The sequence below is a fragment of the Larus michahellis genome, chromosome 1 (assembly GCF_964199755.1).
Source record: "Larus michahellis chromosome 1, bLarMic1.1, whole genome shotgun sequence".
In the NCBI taxonomy this organism is placed as follows: Eukaryota; Metazoa; Chordata; class Aves; order Charadriiformes; family Laridae; genus Larus; species Larus michahellis.
The window spans coordinates 164,495,312-164,517,061 of NC_133896.1; the positions used below are offsets into that span (position 1 = coordinate 164,495,312).

Here is a 21,750-nt window from a genome sequence, read left to right on the forward strand (position 1 = left end):
TCCAAATGCCTATGGAATAGTTACTTAGTAGAAAGAGCAATCTAAAATAAACAGAAGTTTACCTTGACATCAGAAATTTAAATGCAAAAATCCCATGTTAGTTTTAAAATTTATTTATTTATTTTATAAAAGACTTCTCAGGGGTTGATTTCTACCCCTTCCCCACCCACCTTCAGGTCACTTCTGCGAACACTCAGCTCTAGATCTTGCTTTTCTTGTTCTTATTCCAGTAAACATTATATGAAACCCACGTGACAGGAAACGTGAGGAAGAACTTTCTTGTTTTTTTTTGTTGTGTGGGAATTTTTTTTGTTTTGTTTTTCATTTTCTTTTTTAAATGGGAATGCTTGGGAGTGTAGTAGATGGTTAGTAAATATGAGTTATGTTTGCTGAACAGATTATTTTATTTTTTATTTTTTCCTAAGGGTGTGGATTTGGAGAGCATAGTTGGCACTCAGTAACAGATATAGCTTAAATGATCTAAGTCCTCTGTGACTGCAGGTACCCTGTTTAACAACTTTTGCCTTGGTTTTTCCATTTATGAGAGTGTATTATTTAACTGTTAGCTTGACTTTTTTAAGCCTAAGTAAGAGATTTCTGACTATGTAGAGTACTTTCAGTAACTGCCATCTAGCTAGCCTTTTTATTGGGCTTTACCATCTAAATACAAAGGTTCTGTAGACAGTGACTTAAATATGTTGAGGTAGTAAAGAAGTGGATTGTTCTATAAAATAATATCCTACCTCATCCTATAAAATAATATTGCACCTAATTCAACACTTATATAGCTTTGAACGTTATGAACAACTTGCAGATCCTCCAGACTTGTGTTTGCAGGTCCTGGCTATGTTGGTATGTTAAAGTAGCTTGGGTTTTGCTTGACTCTTTGGTTGGTTTTGGTTTTTATGGGTTTGGGGTTTTTTGTTAGGTTGGTTTTGTGTTTGTTGGTTGTTGTTTTTGGTTCCCCCCCCCCCCCCCAAATGCTGAGATTTCTTTTACAGTAGTCAGCTTCCCTAGTTTAGTTGGAAATTTTTTTTTGTAATCCTCTACATTTCATATGTCGCTTGTTCACTGTAGGAGTTTGGATTTTTTTTTTTTCTTAATGTATAGTCTTTCCATGATGTGTCATATCTATACCCCTTCTTCTGGTGTTAGGAGAGGCAAAACAGCCAACGGCAATTTTTTTCCTGGGAATTCTGGGGGGAAAAGAAGTGTTAGAATACACTTTTTTACCTCTACAAGGTATTACTGAATGTGCCAAAATGAGCAGTAGCACACTGCAGCTTGTGTAAATCTTACCAAGTTCATTCTGTTCCTGTAAGACAAGCTAAATCACAAATATAGTTTATTAATGGGTTGCCCTCCCCTATGAGCAGATGAGAAGGAAACAAAGGCATATCTTTTTTCCTTCATTTGAGCGGCCGTTTAGTGTCAGTGAAAGTGGAGGCGTCTTTGTTTAGGGGTTTTTTTTTTGGTGTTTTTGTTTAGTTTTTTTTTTTTGTTGGGTTTAAAAATAAGGTTAGTCTTATGCCTGCTTCTCTAGGAATTTAGTAAGAGTAGAACCAGCGCTGAGAATTTCTGGAGTTCTTTCTAATCTAAAATAAAATATCTGTTGATGGACATACATTCTGATAAAATGAGAGACCTAGCTATAGGTGGGAAGTATTATATTATTTGGAGGCTCTGGTATTCATGAAATACTTAAATAAATCCTTTCAAATATAAATCTAGTTACTGCTTCGCCAGTTTTTCCTGGGGGGAACTGATATTCACAGCAATATTCTTTCTCTTTGGGGCCTTTCAAATTGGTAGTAAAATTCAATCATTCATTTAAGAAGCAAGATCAATTTTAACTGTTTTCTTTAGTAGTATTGCAGATGATCTACTTCAGCATGGCTAGATTTTTGCTCATACTTTCTTGATGAATAGATTATCTTAATCTGAATTTTATAACATCTGCTTTTGCTCCTCTTATACTCTGAAACACCAAAGCAGGATATTAATTTCCAAGGTTAAAGATGGCTAATTCACTGCAGCTGTTGTTGCTTCAGTTATTTTTCACCTTTCTGAGAAAACTGGACAGTACTTGAAGACTCTGCTCTCAAAAATGGACTGTTAGTTGTGACAGGACGGTGGAGGTGGAAGGGGAAGGGAGAGGACAATTTATCCAGAGGATGTCTTTGGTGGCTAGGGCAACCTGGATGTCTTTAGCCTTGTTCTCTCATAAAATAGTTTTTCTTGTTCTCCAAAGCCAACAATTGTCTTTCCATGCCATCTGACTTTCAGGTGCTCTGAAACAAGTGTCTTTAGGGAATACTGCAGTTTGGTTTTATTTAATGAAATCTGTAATGATGCAAACAAATAGCTCCCCCTCTCATCCCCTCCTTATATAAAATGATACACCAATCTATACAAGTTTATGTTGTTGTAATGGGTGGAAATAGATGGAAGAACATTAGCAGATGAATAGATTGTGAAATAAAAGTTCAAGTGAAGGATCGACTGCATGATGAACTCAATGTGCTTCCTAGGAAGTGTCGGAATGATGGTGGCCTTCTTTATTTCTCGTAATGAGGCTCGAGAACTTTTTGTTCATCAGATATGGGCAAAAAATAGTAATGCTTACTAAGATTGCCTTTAAGAACAAACTATACTGTCTTAGAAAGTTTGCGTCAGTTGGTACTGAAAGTTTTGGGTTTTTTCTGACTTTGTCTTCTGTGAAGGCAGTTTCAAAAGCTTGTAAAAACATTGTAGCCTTTCTTGATAGCTCTTACACAGTCATAGGACCCTAGATATGGAGTGGTAGAATTGGTTTGTCCGTTTTCAATGCAAAGAGCTTGATTATTTACTATTTATACTAACAGAATTGGGTACCCATGGTGTTCAAATTTTGGAGAAACTGCAGTGTAAATAATTTTCTTTTGCAAACAGTAATTCCACCTGTTGTCACATCCCTTTCATCTGTCAAAAGAGTTATTATATGACATTGAGCAATCCAACTGGCATCTGGATAGGCTGTTTGAGGTTCAAGGGTGCATTGCTTACCTCCTCTGTCCAGGGATTGCGTACTGGAAAGAATGGAACGAAAGCAGAAAGTGGTATGCTGTTCATTTTGCAATGTTAATATATGGCAGCACTTGATGATCTAGTCCTGATTAGATTTAAATTGAACCAATACTATATATAGGTAATATTTATAACTAGTCAAGAAATGACAAGGATTGAGGCCATGAGGTAGACCTCTGTGTATTCCTTGCCAAAACTATGCATTTGCTGAATAACAGTAACAGCCACCAAGAACTCACTTTTGGCAAATGGTATCTATTCTACTACGAATCTGTGGGTCTAGAAAATGAAAAGTCAACTAACATCTGCAAGGTTTGCAAATCCTGATGAGCTTGAAGGATCTAATGGCGATACATCAAGTCATAGGTGCCTTCTCTCTAAAGCCTAAACTAATAGTTTTGTTGTATATGTGGTTTTCTTGATGAAAGGATAAACTCCAGGGGAAGGGCATTTAAAATATTTTGGAGTTCTTGATGCTTCTTGATATATGTTTTCAGGTTTGAAACAGTTGGCAAGGTTTAGTGTTGTTGTGGAAAGGTTTGAGAAAGGCAAGGGTAAGAGGAGCAAAACCCACAAATATATAAATGCCATTTCCTGTCACTACCTCAATGCATCACTTATGGCACAAGCAAAACTTAATTTTTTTTCTGATCGATCTGTTTCTTGTCTCTGTGTATAAGCTCACAGATATCCATGTGAGTTAATAAATAATGAGATTTGAAATGCCAGGGTGTGCCTGTTCTTAATCCTGTATGACAAGACAGTAACTACTATTGTGACCGGGTGTTCAAAGGAGATGGTGAATGAATAAAAGAATACCTGCGTTTTGGAGAATTCGGATGTACGAGTGATCAATATTCCTTAAGGTGTATTTCTCTTTGGTTACTCATTTCTTCCTCTTTTTATGAAGGGTGTAAGAACGATAAATGTTTTCAGATTAATTTTAAACAGGTGGTTTTGTGCTTCTGTTTTTGGGGGGTTGCACAGCTTCTTTTGGGGCCGGACCTTCTTTGCTGGGGGGGTTGTGAGTATCTTTGGCATTATGTGATTCTGCCACCTGGTGGCTTTGTCGAGCAGCACGGGCTTCAGATGCACAGTTAAAAGCCTAAGTGTGAAGAAATCCTGAAAAAAAATATCTTTCTTTCCTTCCAAAACAGGGAATCAGTGGGCAAGGCTGCTTAAAGTAGATATAGAAGACAAGTTTCGTGATCTCTGCATCATGTTTTTGAAGTCAGGCATCTAAGAAACACTGTGCTAAGAAGCTTCTGGTTGCTACAGCTGTCAAACTTCCCTGGGTGTTTTTATATATGAAGTTAACAGAAGACAAATCTCTGTGAGGAGTAGTAACAACCTGTGGCAGGAATGCAACTTAGGTTATCCTGTTGCATACGTTGTGTATTTCAAGGTTCTTTTAGTGTGGTTTCTTAAGCTGGAAAGTCAGTATGAACATTAATACTAAATTTATACCAGTGTTGAGATATAAGTCTTTTTTTCTGGCCTGTATTACTGTGACATATATATCAGTTAGACTGAAATTTTTGTTGGACAAAATACCACACATTGTGCAATACGTATCAGTTTTGGAACTAGTTTGTTCTTTTCCAATTAGTTGAGGTATTATTCAGATTAGTCCAGGGCATTCTGTTTCTCTTTTTCAATACTGTAGCTTTTTCTGCTAATTTAGTGATGGTAAAACTTTTAGTATATAGATCAAATTAAGCTTTATTTTGATCAGCAAATTGTTGCGTTATTACAATCAAGTATGTAACTTTGACATAAGTTAAAGTGCTTGGAAGTACAGATTCTAAGTGGAATTTGGAGATGGCTTGTCTCCAGAACTACACAAGCCTTTTGTACATATTTATAAATACCCTCTATTCTGCTGCTAATTGTGTACCATAAATTTAAGGTGGGAAATACCCTTTCTCACAATAAATTTAAGGTGGGAAATTCTATTTCTCAAAATAGGTGTGTGTGTGGGGGTTTATTTCACTTAGAACCAAACATGTTCTCGCTGTTGGACTACCGTTTTTAAATTGCATTAGTCGACTTTGTTGATTTAAGACTTTTAGTTAAATTCTAAATTACTGTACAGGTCATTTGGTGCTCTTCCTTCCGAATCCATCTAGTCCTTCTCTTTCGTGGCTCTGTTATGTTTTCTTCTGCACCTTCTCCTTCCCTCAAGCAAGGCGATTTAGAAACATTTTAATCAATGCGTACTGTGGCTTGATTGCTTTACTTCAATTTCTTCTGTATAATATCACAGTGCTAGGAAATGTGTGAGTTTGTTCTTAAAAAAAAAAAATGCAAATTGTCTCTCAAGATAGGCTTCTCCATGTTTGTTCAGATGTTTTATTAACTTCGTAAGGACTTACAAACAAACATTTTAATCTTGATTACTTATTTCTGTATGTGTCTTCTATACTCTGATTTTGGTTAAAATGTACTTACGAGACTCTACAGGAGTTTTTTGGTGAGATGGCCTTTTTTTGGTGTATAGTCCTTGATTTTTGCATATTAGAAGTTCTTCATGTGCTGTAATTCCACTTAATTTACAAATACTTTCATGGTATAACAGTGACTTAATGGAGGATGCTTCATTAGAGATAAAGCTGCTATTGTAAGGTTTTTGTGTGGTTCCAGAGTTAAAATCAGAAGTCAAACCTCAAGAAGTGCAAACTAGTTTGGAAAGGATTTACAGAAACTCTGCCTTTCTGTAACAGAGCTGCTTTTAGATCCCAAAACTGTTCCTTTCCTCAGTTTCAGGGCATCAGGGGAAAACCTCTAGTTCCTACTGTGAAAAAGGAAGTGTTCCATCTGCCCTCATTAATGCGCTCATCTATGTTTATAGAGAAATAATAATCCTAAATTTGGATTGATGACTCACCATGGCTTCACTGTATTTGGAAGAAAATTCAATGCTGTGTTGTGCCTGATGCTTAACAGAAGAAAACCGATCTTATTTCAGATCTTAAAATGGACCACTGAACGTTGCTAGTCTCAGTATATAAGTGTAATATCCTCTTGAAAATATAAGTGATTATGTGTAATATGTGATTACTAATCTAGGCTATGGAAGAAAATTTAGTGCTTTGGTGTTCTGTTTGAGAGGAAAAGTGGGGAATGTATGCTGAAGAATGTGAGAAGTACAAGCAAAAAAAGAATTTGGGCAGCTTTAAAAAGCAAAATGACAGTAGGTGTTAGGGAATGTGAAGCATGCCAGAGATACTTGGAAAGGAAGGAAAGAAGGAGGCACATTGCTCTGGTGATGCCAAAGTCAATTGATAGTAGTGCTCTACTTGCCTTGTGCTGTTGTTACGTGGCATAAAGTAGCTATATATAGGTTACTGGCTCTATGTAGTAGAGTATGTATTAAGCAAATCATTAAAACTGTCTCACCAAAAGCATTTCTTTGCATTTTCTTGTTAAGCGATGTATGCAGATTTTAAAAAGGAATGCTAAAAAAAAAATTTCCAGCAAAAATTAGTTAAAGGTGATAGTAAGATTCTCTACAATAGTAATTACATCTGTTCAGATACTTCATATGAATAATGAAAACTTAAAAAAAACACCACCAACAAAACATACATGAAATTGGGTAGTATTTCTGTGGCGAGGGGAAGGGGGAACCATAGGGAATTAAAAATCACTTTGAGTCTAGGGTAACAGATACCAAGATGCCCTAAGTGTAATAGATTGCTATTGCTTAGCTTCACACTGGGATACAGATACAGTTATGTGTGTGTTCCCTAACTGCATTTCCATACTTTACTTGTTTTAAAATGTAGTATTACTGAGTTTACTGGAGCCATGGCTTTTATATTGTAAATTCAGACACATGGCCCCAAGCAGCTGATGAAAGTTTCAGGAGCAAAGACTGAGCAAACTAGGAAAAGAACTGAAAAGGATAAATGATGATTTAAAAAGACTATGAATTTTGTAATTTGTAGTTTTGTAATTGTGTTACATGATTGTGTAACTACGTAATTAAAATGATATTCTTAAATTTTTTAAAATTTATTTTCTGCTACTGCTAATTTCTAACTTTCAGCTGGTGAATTTAGTAGCTACTTTTATGGAGAAGTTATCTGTTGGGAAATTGTATCTTATTTCAAATTGTTAGCTTTTTAAATCCACGAGGTAATTGAGATGATACAAAAAGGCAAGATGTATCTCTTCTTGACTTCTTGGTATGGTTTGGTTTTGGTTTTTTTTATTTTTGAGAGGATGAAGGGGTTCGTTTGTCCTGCCTTGTTCTTTCCCACCCAGGCATTTCCATTGAAATGAAAAATAGTGATACAGTTGACATGTTTGCATTTAAATTACTATTAAAATTAAGTGTAAATTTTGCGGACGTGCAAAATTTGAATATTCAGGGAATTTCATCCAGCTTTGAAAGCATACTCAGAAGCATACTTGTCCTGGAACTGTTAGGACCCGGAGCCTTAAAGGGAAAGGCAAAATCTGAGAAACTCTTAGCAGCAAAATGAGTATTTCAGTACTATAAGGGACTCCCTCGGGATGACCAATAATTCTTGGAATATCTGTGGTGTCTGCAGAAAGTAAGCATTATTAGAATGCTGTATGGAGATACTTAGCTAGATTATATTTTAGAATTACTTTTTCCTCCCTAAAAATGTGTTCTGGCTCTTTTAAAATATTTTTAACAACACTGTGTTTGTAAGTAATATTAGTTGACTCCTGAAGAAAGGTATCTAAATTTAGCTGGATCTGTGTGTTAAAAATAGCGGATGATGAAGGAACTCTAATCTGGGATTTTACCTAAAAGTAGTACAATTTTTGTAACCGGGGGTAGGTTGGGAGGGCTGTGCGCATTTACCTACAGAAAGTCCATCCTGAGACCAGAGAGGGGACAGATGCAGATGAAACCACAGCTATAATAACGACTAAAAGGCTTAAGTGAGTACTAAGGGCTAAAATGTTCTAATCCCTTAGGAGATTTAGAAAAAGTTATGTTCTGCATTACATTTGTCAGTTTTCTAAAAATTTCAATCCATCTTTATAGATGATTATTCAGAGTCTTACTTGCCCTGCCTGTGAGCTGTTATTTTTACATGAAGTTTTATTTTGCGGGCAAAGTAAAGGAATATTGTTGCTATTTATGTGTTCCTTACTTGGGGACCCCTGTGTTTTTTATGCTAGAAGTCTTGGGAATGTTTGGTACATGGAGTTAAAACTAACAAACCATAATATAACTTGATAATCATAAAACCTAAAATGAAACAATACCTTACCATATGTTCCATGCAGCAGTTTCATTTAAATATCTATCTGGTACATTTATGACCTTTCTTTAGAACATGTTTCAAGGTTGGTACTGCAAGGAAAAGGTGGACTAACTGCTTCTCTTAGTGTATTTGGGAATAAGATGCTGCGAACAACGGAAAGAAATTATTGGACCTAGTCTTTTTCTTAGCATAGTGTATTGTATACCTTGTGTTAAACGTTCCTATAGGATGTATCAAGCTTCCCCTTGAGAATATAGTAGCTTGATTTTTTTGTTGTTAGCTTTTATTTTACTAGCTAAAGCTAGCAAATTGCTAGAGTCATCTCAGATGAAGCAAGCTAGTAATAAAGATTATTTTTCTTGAACACAGTTTTTCAAAATCCTATACCATATATCAGGTGCATAAGTATTAGTGGAAGAAACTTGCCGGTGTTCTTCCTCAGGTCTGAGATAGATGATTGTTCAAAAAAATGAAACAATGCAGAGATGCAAAGAATAAATTTTAAATTGAGTTCAACCCAGACAGGAGTCAGGCTTGTTTAAGAAAGTATTTTGGAGTATCTCTACGGATAAAGATAATCAACAAAATCAAGACATTTTTTCTAATGAAAGTAAATATATTTTATGTAATGTATTTATTATTTGGTATTCTGAATGTCTATAATAAGAGTTTTAAAATGTAAGTTTATTCTCCTCTGTTTTCATTGAGTGGCCCCTGGCTGTCTCTTTCTTGTCTCAGAAGATACTTTTGCAAACTGTGCTAAGGAATGTGATAAGAAAAAGTAGGTGGGTGGCTTTTGGGAGTTACTATGCTGGTGAATTCAAGCCCAGAATACTTGTCCAGTTCTAGTCGGCATAAAGGCAAGAGGTTATGTTCTGCTACTTGACTCTGGTAGGGATTAAAGAGTAGTTTCTTCTTCCCTGGACACTGTCTGCATTCTAGTAGTATTAGTATCAGTACAATAAAGAGGTACCATGATATGAGCTTGAGTGTGACATTAAGAGCATGCACCAATTATTTGAAAGTAATGAACTTCTAATGTTTGTGCTCTTACTCATTGGTAAATGTGAAGTAGCTTTCCTCTTGTTAATTTAGATGAACAGAATTAAACTTTCTTGAACGCACATGATTGTGTAAATATCCTGTGACAGACTAAATTAATTCCTTATCAGATGGGACTAGAGATAGTGTATCTTTAAAGAATAATCCAAAGATATTTTGGAGGAACTGCTAAACATTAATGGTGTTTCAAAACTATAGATTCTTTCTTCAGCAAAAAGAATGGAACAAGTCCCACTAACTTAATAACTGATATTTTTCTTTTACACTTCATAAATTTCTTTGATTTTGTTTTGCAGGATACAAAATTATGGATAATAATGGAATATCTGGGTGGAGGCTCTGCCCTTGATCTAGTAAGTAAATTATGTATGATTTTTGTTATTTTAGGTCGTATAATTATTTTTCTATCTTATAATTCTGGAAACTATAATATGTCATTTGGCTATGACAAAGTTTGTTTCCAGTAAAGGAGAAAAAGTGTTTGTCAATGCTGGGAAAGTGTTATTTTCCATGAGGCAAGACTGATTATTTGTATAGATGGAAGGGAACTAAGCAACCTAATATTGGAAACAGGATATAAACATCTTGTAATGCTAATCTTCAGTCAGCCAGAGAGCACAAGTGGCTGAAAATAAGTTTTTTTTTTTTTTTTTTTTCTTTTTTTCTTCTGTGTTTCTGCCACCACAGCTCCTCCTACTATATACATTTTAATTTATCTTCCTCACCACCACCACCCCCAGAAAAACAAACAAAAGTTTCCTTGTTTGAAGTCTCACTGGTGTCTAAATAGACAGAAACACAATTTAGGCTGGTATTAGAAAATATATTTCAAAGAAACAGGAGGAGCTGTGAATTCCCTCGAGGATAGAGAGGCCTTGCCAAGAGCCCTGGGTAGACCAGAGAGCTGGGAAATCACCAACCGTATGAAATTTAATGAGAGCAAATGCCGCATTCTGCACCTGGGACGGAGTACCCAATTTTGAATCATAATTCAAAAATTCGGTGCAGATTATGTTTTCTCTGACTTTAACCAAACAAAATCACACACCATCTTAAATTCATTGTGGATTTAAAAAATACTATTATAGAAATAAAAATGGATGTTTTACATATGTGAAAATTGTCATACCACTGGAAACAGAATATCTTGGTAGCATAGTTTGCTGTTCTCAAGTGAGGCAACAAATAAATGCTTGATGAAAGAGTGAAAGGAAAATGGCCAGTCTAGAGGGATTTTGCTGGTGACATCCAGAAGGCAGGAGGGGTAATAAATGTGGGCTTCCTGCAGTTGTGCTGCTGTATTTTCACTGTAATTACTTTTTGGGACCTATTTATACCTTTAGTTTCCACATCCTGTTAGAAGGAGTTCTGTGGTTGTGTAGAAATTGATAATGTTCCTCATAAAGATATGCTGAAAAAAGTTTGTTATTGTTGTGATAGTTTTTTCCTGGCAGAAGAACAATTAGAAATTGGGTTTTCTTTTATGAATTAATTATCACTTTCTTCGTGCTCAAAAAGGTGTAAAAGAGGAGAAAGAAAACAGATTGATCATATTTTCTTGTCCTTTTTTTTCTTAATCACACACATTTCACTTGTGTGATCACCACATGTTTATTCCCTGGGTTTGTTGCCTAGAAATAGTGCAAAGTCTTTGATCACATCCTAAAATGTTGTTGAAGAAATTGCGCCACAGAACTGAAATCATCATTTAAGTGTATATTAAGCATCTTGTGTGTGCTTCATTCATTTTCAATTTGTGTTCTGCTGCATGTTTTCCTAGTTCTAACACGCACATTATGGTTCTCAACTGGAATCTGGTAGGGCAGCTGGCGCATTTTATCATGTTTCCTTGTCTGAGGCAAGACTGAATGGGAACCTTGAATTCTGTGTTTGAAGTGTATATATGTCATGCTAGCCTGGTGTCTTCTCTACTTGAATATGCACTGACTTTTTTGAAAATCACACCTCACAAGAGAAAGAACGTTTAATGCAATTACATGTACGTTGTGGTTCCGTTTTGAGTATAGTTTAGGTTTGTGGCTGAGGTACAGGTGCTAATATTCTCAGCCCTAGTCTGTTTTCACTAACTTCCTCCTCAGTAAGGTAGCTAACCTCGGACTGAAGAGGTTTTCCCCATTAGTTGTGCTGTATCACATTGCCAAGTCTTAAACTCGTGCTCGCAGCCTGGATGGAGCAGAGCCTTGAGAATGTCTCAGTGGGCTTCAGGGAGTGGCAATACCATGTATATTATCAAATGCAAAAAAGATTGTAAGTAAAGCTATGAAGGTGAAACAAATATGTCGTCTGCATTTCATGAAATCTTACCTCTGTTTCTACCTATTAGCTGAGAGGATTTCTGAGGAATGTAATATTTTAATTTTTACCTGAAAATTTTTATCTGAAATGCTTGCTTTCTCACAGAGCGAAGCCTCAGAGATGTAACTTTTTGATTGTGTTTCAGTGACTGCTGTTGTGGAGTAAACTAGAATACTGGAATATTTCCAGTATTAATTGTTGTACATAAAGTTTCAGAGTCTCGAAATGCTTGTATTGGTTAAGAAGCATTTCTAGGTAGTTACCTTTCTTCTGTACCTTTAGATTTAGTGGCATACTCACTTTTATTATTTATATCAGATGTAGAGAGCTCTGAGATCTTCTACCACTGCTGTTTCTTCTCATAAGAATTAAATTACTCAGATTGATTCTAACAATTTGCAAATTTACACCTTCAGTTTTATATGAAAAAAGTTAACTTTTAAAAAATGTGCAATGCCCTCTCAGCCTAGCATTTTGAGTTGTGTTTTAGAGAGCTTCACAAAATCCCATGCAGTATATAGTATATACTGTGTCTTTGTGGAGCCTTTAACAAACTTTTAAAAGAGTTTTGGATAAATGAACTGTTGATAAATGAACAACTTTGCCTGTTGCTCAGAAGCCACTTAATTTAGGACTATGTATTTTTTTTTTAAAGAATATTCTGGGTTGTATCTCATGTTATGAAGTTAGCAAATTAGAAGTTTTAAGGTGTGACAGAAGGAGCAGTTTCTTTTTATAGTCACAGTGTTATTTGTTTTCTCTGTTGCTCCTTTTATATATATATATGTATGCACACACATACGTGTATATATTAAAAAAAATATTTCTTGTGTCTCCTAGTTAGAACCTGGCTCACTTGATGAAATCCAGATTGCTACAATATTGAGAGAGATACTCAAAGGACTTGATTACTTACATTCAGAAAAGAAAATCCACAGAGATATTAAAGGTAAACTCGTTTTATTTGTATTGTAATAATATTAGAAGAGCTCATGCAGTACAAATGAACACCCTTACAGTGACATCTGTCTTAATTTCCACTATTTATTCTTCTTTATTCCAGCTGCCAATGTATTGCTATCTGAACAAGGAGAAGTAAAACTAGCAGATTTTGGAGTAGCAGGACAATTAACAGATACACAGATAAAGAGGAACACCTTTGTGGGAACACCATTTTGGATGGCACCTGAAGTAATAAAGCAATCGGCATATGATTCGAAGGTAAGGTATTTCTCGTTAGGTTATACAGAAAGAAAATTAGGAAGGCAAAAGCCCAGCTGGAGCTCAACTTGGCCACTAACATTAAGGACAACAAAAAAAGCTTTTATAAATACACCAACAAAAAGAGTGCCAGGGAGAATCTCCATCCCTTACTGGATGTGGGGGGGAAAGATGCAACCAAGGACGAGGAGAAGGCTGAGATACTGAATGCCTTCTTTGCCTCCATCTTCAATAGTCAGACCAGCTATCCCCAGGGTGCTCAGCCTCCTGAGCTGGAAGATAAGGATGGAGAGCAGAACAACCCACCCATAATCCAGGAGGAAGTAGTCAATGATCTGCTTCTGCACCTAGACGTACATAAGTCTATGGGGCCGGATGGGATTCACCCAAGAGTACTCAGGGAGCTGGCGGGAGAGCTCACCAAGCCTCTCTCCATCATTTATCAACAATCCTGGTCAACAGGGCAGGTGCCAGATGACTAGAGGGTGGCTAATGTGACGACCATCTACAAGAAGAGTCGGAAGGAGGATCCGGGGAACTACAGGCCTGTCAGCCTGACCTCGGTACCAGGAAAGATCATGGAGAGGATCATCTTGAGTGAGCTCCCACGGCAAGTGCAGGGCAGCCAAGGGATCAGGGCCAGCCAGCATGGGTTTAGGAAAGGGAGGTCCTGCTTAACCAACCTGATCTCTTTCTATGACCATGTGACCCGCCTGCTGGATGCGGGGAAGGCTGTGGACGTTGTCTGTCTGGACTTTGGTAAGGCCTTTGACACCGTCCCCCACAGCATTCTCCTGGAGAAGCTGGCGAATCATGGCATAGACAAGTGTACTCTTTGCTGGGTTAAAAACTGGCTGGATGGCCATGCCCAGAGAGTTGCGATTAATGGGGTGAAATCCTCTTGGCGGCCGGTCACCAGTGGTGTCCCTCAGGGCTCAGTTTTGGGGCCAGTTTTGTTTAATATCTTTATCAATGATCTGGATGAGGGGATTGAGTGCACCCTCAGTAAGTTTGCAGATGACACCAAACTAGGTGGGAGTGTTGATCTGCTTGAGGGTAGGAAGGCTCTACAGAGGGACCTGGACAGGCTGGATCGATGGGCCAAGGCCAACTGTATGAGGTTTAATAAGGCCAAGTGCCGGCTCCTGCATTTCGGTCACAACAACCCCAAGCAACGCTACAGGCTTGGGGAAGAGTGGCTGGAAAGCTGCCCAGCAGAAAAGGACCTGGGGGTGCTGGTGGATGGCCAGCTTAACAGGAGCCAGCAGTGTGCCCTGGTGGCCAAGAAGGCCAACAGCATTCTGGCTTGTATCAGGAATAGCGTGGCCAGCAGGAGTAGGGAAGTGATCGTGCCTCTGTACTCGGCACTGGGGAGGCCTCACCTCGAGTCCTGTGTTCAGTTCTGGGCCCCGCTGTGCAAGAGGGACATAGAAGTGCTGGAGCGTGTCCAGAGGAGAGCTCCCAGGCTGGTGAGGGATCTGGAGACCAAGTCATATGAGGAGAGGCTGAGGGAGCTGGGCATGTTTAGCTTGGAGAAGAGGAGGCTGAGGGGAGACCTCATTGCCCTCCACAGCTACCTGAAAGGAGGTTGTAGAGAGGTGGGTGTTGGCCTCTTCTCCCAGGTGAATAATGACAGGACCAGAGGAAATGGTCTGAAGTTGCAGCAGGGGAGGTTTAGATTAGATATTAGGAAGAGTGGTCAGACACTGGAACAGCCTGCCCAGGGAGGTGGTTGAGTCACCATCCCTAGAGGTGTTTAAGAAACGTCTAGATGGGGCACTTCAGGGCATGCTCTAGTGACAGAGATTGTAGGTTGTTTGGTTGGACTCGATGATCTCAAAGGTCCTTTCCAACCATGAAGATTCTATGATTCTATTTCAAGGCATTAGCCAAAGTCCTTCCTTTTTAAACTTGAATTACATAGATTGGTCTTCAGAATGCAACTAGTAACTTTGGCTGTGTTCAGATGGGTACATTAGCAGCTAAAAGCTGTTGACAAGGAGAGTAGCTTTCCTAATTTGTATCCAAACCTTAAGTTTCCTATTGTATTAAGCCCATCCAGATGGCAATAAATATTATAATATTGACAAGTACATCCTATCACCTTTTATTCCACTATTGATGAGTATTTTTGATGGTTATTTGAAAGTAGAAGAGAGCTAATACATACAAAATGGTAATATGCTTCCACTTGTTTTTACAAAAAAATAGACAACACCACTGTTGAAGAATATGGGTTTGGTGGGTGTGAAAGTGTTGTTTGAAAGTGCTGTTATTCATCTGTGGAAGAATGTGCTGCATAGGTCTATGCTACTCTCTGACCATCTTATTTTCTGCCATCCAGGGAGGGTTTAATATTTAATTTACTTATTTGCAGGTATTTACATTACACAGGATTTTGATTTAGCGGAGTGGTACAGCTGTGTACTGAAATCACAACACAAGCACAATTGTAATATACAGTTGGATCAGAGTAGTAATATGATTCCCATTACTGGTCTCCATACACTCACCAGAATGGCACTGGGTGTCCCCAGTTGCCAGGAAGCAATATGTGCATTGAAGCCAGCTCAAGTCCATTGCTCTCTTCAAATTTCATTTTGTTGGTTACTTGTTTTTTATACTTCTGTTGGGCTAAACTACATATATGCTTCCTTGCTGCCTTCCCCCATGCTGGTCTGGCTCGTTCAGTAAGACATTGTTCTACTGATTACATCGGGGAAGGCTATTTGCACAACCCCATGACCCAGCTGTATATCTGAAATAAAGGTCATCCTCAAGTCCCGCTTGTGTTAAGATCAGCTGGCTTTATGATAATTAGCAGTCATTCCGTATGTTCTTCCCTGAACTCATCATTCTTGCCCATCTCCTCTGATCCTTCGTAGGGAGTTGTCACATCTCCATGCAATGAGGCAGGTTGGCATGTTTCTTTCTACCCTCGTCCACGTAAGGAACTTGCCGATACTGACTCTGGCCTAGATTGTTTGTAGTATTACTTCCTTCCCTATTTGATATCTTTCTGTGGAGAGGCTATTTCAAAATAACTAGCAGAGCTCTGTAGAGCCTCTAGAAGCTGAAATGACCCCAAATTCCCAATTTGAAGGGTAAGTAAACTATTTTTGTTGTAGGTGGTGGTTTTTGGTTTGTTTGTTTGTCTTTGGTTTTGAGGTGTTGGTGGTTGGGCGTTTTTTGAGGTTTGGCTTCTGGGAATGATTTTCACTTGGACAGAGCATGATTCAGTCCTCAGGTTTTGAACTGAGGCTGTTTTGGTCCACAACATCATGTGGACATACAAAAGTCTTGGATGCTTGATCAGTTCCCTAGAAGGCCAGAGCTTAAATTTTGAATGAACTAGAGATACTTACTTGCGTCTGTGAGCCTTTTGGCACTTAGAAACCAGACTAATTGTACAAACAAAAGTTTTGCTGTTGTTGCACGACAATGACTTGAGAAGGTCTGTTTGTTTAAGATAGTCTTATGCATATATGAGTGTATAGACATCCAAAGCTAACCTCATTTTCCTTCCATAATCTGGCCGTGCTTGAGAGGTGTTAAGCAGGACTGTCCTCTTCATAGCATATTCCCAGTGAGCTGCAAGCAATTTTCATTACGTAATTGCTGTGTTACCCAGTTTTGTTCTTTGCCTTGTCGAATCCTCTTACTTCCCATATGCCGATGGGTTCCCTGGTAACGCTACCTTGGGCACAGTTCATCTGCATCTTTCTTCATTCACTGTATGCCTCGCACCAACTGTTAAATTAAATTATTGTTCCGTTTCTTATTGGATTGGTATCTTTGCTCATGCTGTCTGTTGAAATAGCATGACTGTGCAAGGCAAAGCAAAACCTAAGTTACGACATAAAACTACTAACCAGGCTAAAGGAAGGCAGAGACGTCCTGAGGTCTAACATTGCTAGTTATTGCTATAAAGCTTAAGGTCTCCTGTTGATTCAGCATTATAATCATGTGTCTAAATATTATGGGCAATTGGTGGATTTCCTGATCATGGCTTACATATTATCAACATAACGAATGCAAGAACTCTTATTCCAGTATATTGATTTCCACTTTAAGCAGCTTTGGGTATTAAGATATCGTTACACCTCCTCTGAATTCAGATATGCTTCTGAGTTAACACAGATTTCAGAATTGAAGAGACAAGCTTTTGGGGAATTTCCATGTGTGAAGCACTTAAACTGCTTTTCGTTAAAATAGTATATCTTTGTCTTTAACTTGAATGTTAAAATATTATAAAGTAACGTATCTTAAGATTATGTAAAAGCAATGAATACTTAAGATGTTGATTTTTAATATAGTCTTTATTTTTTTTTCCCCAAATACATGTTATGGGAATGGATGTATATAGTATTTTTTATCTTTTGTTAAGATAGAAGGTTAAGGTTTTTGTTAAGATAGAAGGTTAAGGTTTTTGTTAAGGTAGAGAAGCAGGTTTTTTTTATAGATAAAAGATGACATTTTTGAAAAATGCTGTTTTAATCCAGGATTTGACAAGTGAATACATTTTGTGTATTTTTCTTTTAAAATATGTGAAACTTAACAACGTCAAACCAAGTTCCAATTTGTGTTCCAAATATTGTGCTCTCAAGATTATGTGAGGCTTTTTGGACTGCTTTATGCATATGTGAGCTGTGTATTCCTTAACTGCCATACAGAATTTGCCCATTCCAATCTTGCTTTATTTGGTGCCATTCCCAAACTGTTTTGGGTCCTTAAGATATTCCAATTATTCTTTCTCAGACCACGTATTGCAATGTATATTTACAAGACATTCCACCATTTGTCTTTATTGCCTAAAAATAATCAAGGTATGTGATTTTTGACATAAGTACTAAAATTTCAACAGCTTCTATTGGACTTTTGTATATAATAATTCATACTGATGTGTTTGAGAACATAGGATTTCCAGATGGCACGTGTGAGAGAGTAAGTTAGCTATAACATTTGCATTTTAATGTGGTCAGTAGCTAATCTGAGAGACATACTTGATAGCAAAAATTTCAACTTTATTTTTCGTTTTCCCTTGTAGGTATTTTTGAAGTCCAAGTAGTCTGTGGGGATAATAAAATCTAGTTGCTAAAGAAATGATCAGCCATGATACGGGGGAAAAATACTGAAATGTCAAAACATGACTGTAATAGTTATATTAAAGCTACCACCTGTTTTTTAAACTTATTTTTCCTTTTTTATTTATCTTTTCCCATACCACTTATTTCCTTCTCTCCAAGCTATTTGATCCTTGATATAACGTCCTCATAGGATCTTTCCCTTCTTTCTAATTTCTGTTATTTTGGCAATAGTTCTTACTTCGTCCTGTTTTGATTCCTTTCTTCATCTGAAAGTCAGCATCTTTTTCTCTTCTGCTTCGGTTTTTACATATCTAGTTCTCTGTCCTTTCTACTCTATAACTGCTAAAAGAAAAATAAATATTTAATTTTGAAATGTTTTTCTCTTGCACTTAGCCTGTTTTCTTTGATGTACAAGAGCTTCGAAGTCAGACTAAATTTTGCTCATTGCAAGGGAGGAGGAAAGGCTTATGGCAGTACTGCGATAAGTAGTACCTACCAGTGATTTGCTAACTCTCATCTGAACTTGAAAGAATAATTTTTGTTCAAAAATCATAATATGTGGTAAAACTTGGTGATGATACAGTCTCATCACTTCTTAAGGTCATGCTTCTCCCTCCCCGTGTGGAGGACTGATGTGCGCCTATTCTGGAGTGTCATTGTCACAGACAGGCCCATCCTAGAAATGCCTAGTTGGATACACATGCACTTGGTACTTGGAGCCCTGTTTTGTGATCCCTCATTATCTGTGAAAGGAGAAGTTACAATTCCAGAAGAATTTGGATGTTTAATTCTTGATGCTTCCATCAGGAATGGGCTTGGACTTCAAAGAGTTCAGTGTGCAGGTGTGGGTTTTGGACTTTTAAATTCATTTTTTGTGGAGGAAGGTCACTAGCAGTAGAAAATTACAAATACGTGAGAAAAAAAAGGAAGTATTGATATATATGTGTGCATATATGTGGATATCGATGCACACGTGCACATACGCATTTTCTTTATATACTTAGATATGCACGTTCTATCTGTGACTGAAAGTCAGGCAGAATATCTACCCATTTATATGCTTTAGCACATTCCTCTTGAGAAACTGAAGTTCAGAATAAATTGGAAATAATAATGCTCAGTTGTTAACATGAAGGCTCATCTCTGCAGGTGTCATTTTTCTTTTATAACCAAGAAGAGCTTTCCTGCTAGAGGGAAGTTACGATTATACTCAGACTTGAGGAGAGCTTAGCTGATAATGCTGTTATTAAGATAAATGAAACTCAGAGCTCATATACTTATGTAATCTTCCGTGCTCAGGGTGAGATGGCAGTTCTGTAACATGGGTTAATAAAACATCATTTCATAAATCTGATGGTATGCTAATTGGCACCGATTTCCTACCCCCCCCCCCCAATACATGCAAAATTAAGTAACTAAGCTTTTAACAATAGATAACAATAGAATACTGTCTGAACAAGGATGAAGGAGTTTGGTTTTAGTCATGCAATGTAGCTGTGATAGTGGAGCGGATGCGTACATTGCAGCTATCAGCCTGTGCTCCTGTACGAGTTCGTCAAAGATAACCTGGTACATCAGCTGAGCAGAGGCAGATGGATTAGAGGGACACTTAGAAAGGACAGCAGTGATAAATGAAACCTCTACTCTATCCAGTACCTGGAAATAGATCTCTCTGTGGCGTAGCAAGGTTCCAAATGCTGTCTTTGGGAGTAAAACCAGACAGCTCACTTCAGATCTTTCCTGTGTTCCTGAGAATAAGTCTGTTCTGCTTTCACTTCAAAAGAAACAGAAAAGCAAAACATAAATATTTTTGATTGAGATCTTGTCCTTTGGAACAGTCATTTCTGTGAATTTTTTTTTCTTTCACCCTTCTCTGAGGGGTTTATTCATCCATTCTTTTGACTTTTAGGTCTGTTACTTCACCAGAACATAGAGAATTGTAATGCATTACTTCACATTATTTCAGGCAGATTGGGCAATAGGATTTGGATCTAGGGAGACAGAGTTCCCTAGAAAGAGCAGCACATTTTGATGATGAAAAACTATGAAACAAATATATTTAAATAATCTTCACAAAAAACCCAATATGTGTATTATGGCATCCAGTAACAACGTGAATCCAACTCATCAAAGAAATTAAATGGTAGTGGATCAGATCTAGCCTGGTCTCTGCTGCATTTGTCCCCCTGACTTGGCAGTGCTATTAATATTTCAGAATCTACTTGGATCAAATACTTAACTGGTTGAAATCTTGGCTTGAAAAAGTTGAATAATACTGTTCTAAACTGCTTTTCTCTAGTCTTTAATAAGAATGATATATAAGACAATGTTAAACGCCAGGAAAATTATTTTTTAATGTATTAAATTTCTGATGGTTGTACTAGCTGATGCTTGTTGAGCAAAAATCTTGTGCATGTTCTAACATTTTCCTTTATGTCAATATTTGAGCCTTGCCCCCTATTTGCATAGTGTACTTGAATATGGTGGATAAAATGCTAGTTTATAACAACCCTACCATTACTGTTTAAAAATATTTGTGTTTCAAGATCAGTTGTAACTGCTGGTGTAATAGTATTGATTTTGAAAAGTTTGAAAACGCTAATAAGTAGAACTGCTTTATGCTATAGAGTGAAAACAGCCGAGGAACTTTATGTACTTAATGTGGTTAACTGCATAAAATAAACCAGACTATGTCAACAAGAACAATTTACAGATGAAAGGATTTGCAGTAAAGGTTTAAAATGTACCTTTGCAAGCAATGGTGTTTCTTCTTTCTCCAACCTAATCTTAAAAGTATTGTTTCTTACAGGCAGATATCTGGTCATTAGGCATAACAGCCATAGAACTCGCAAAGGGAGAGCCGCCTCATTCAGAATTACATCCAATGAAGGTTTTGTTCCTCATTCCCAAGAACAATCCACCAACACTGGAAGGAAACTTCAGTAAATCCCTCAAAGAATTTGTTGAGGCCTGCTTAAACAAGGACCCAAGCTTTGTGAGTTTCATCTGTTTGTCAATGTATAGTAGAGAACTTGACTGGTTTACATGAATAAGTGAAGTTCAGCTTTTCTAATATGGGGAAATATATTCGCCAGCATCTTTTTTTTTTTTTTTTTTTTTAAAGATATCGCATGTATTTAAAGTCTCATTTGTATCAAGACTGAAGTCTGGATCTTTTTATAGTGAGTCACTTAACACACTGAAATGCAGGAAAAAAAAAATCTTTTTTCTTTTTTTTTAAGAGACCTACTGCAAAAGAGCTCTTAAAACACAAATTTATTTTGCGAAACTCAAAGAAAACTTCCTACCTGACTGACCTTATTGATAGGCACAAGAGATGGAAGTCTGAACAAAGTCATGACGACTCCAGTTCTGATGACTCAGATACGTAAGTTTGATGAGTTTGTAAAATATCCTTTGTAAATATAGGAGCCAAGTAGTTATTTTTAGCACATACACTCCTGCGTTTTGTTATTTACAGCTTTTCAGCTTAGCAGTCTTAGTAAACTAATGAAATCTTGATTTCAATGTTGCAAGGGATTTCATGCAAATAACAGTCACTGAGAACAATTCTTCTAGCCCATTTTGTACTATTTTCTCTTTTTATGTAGGGTTTAGGGTCCTTCCTAGACATAAGGCCAACCTTTACTCCTCTTGTACAAGCAGAAGGTAGGCTTCACCCTGCATGGCCAGGTAGCTGTTTGCACGTGCACTGTGCTGTGTGTGCACCTGGCCACCTCAGGAAGGGC

At 37.3% G+C, this 21,750-nt stretch overlaps 1 protein-coding gene across 3 annotated transcripts in view; it reads left to right on the forward strand.

Moving 5' to 3' along the window:
* STK24 (serine/threonine kinase 24) overlaps window positions 1-21,750 on the forward strand; it is a 59,236-nt gene that overhangs the window by 28,219 nt on the left and 9,267 nt on the right. For all 3 annotated transcript variants that reach the window (XM_074562629.1, XM_074562620.1, XM_074562638.1), the window contains 5 exons: window positions 9,674-9,730; window positions 12,534-12,642; window positions 12,757-12,914; window positions 20,811-20,996; window positions 21,244-21,389. In XM_074562629.1, coding sequence (XP_074418730.1) covers window positions 9,674-9,730; window positions 12,534-12,642; window positions 12,757-12,914; window positions 20,811-20,996; window positions 21,244-21,389 — 656 coding nt within the window. The remainder of the gene's footprint in view (window positions 1-9,673; window positions 9,731-12,533; window positions 12,643-12,756; window positions 12,915-20,810; window positions 20,997-21,243; window positions 21,390-21,750) is intronic.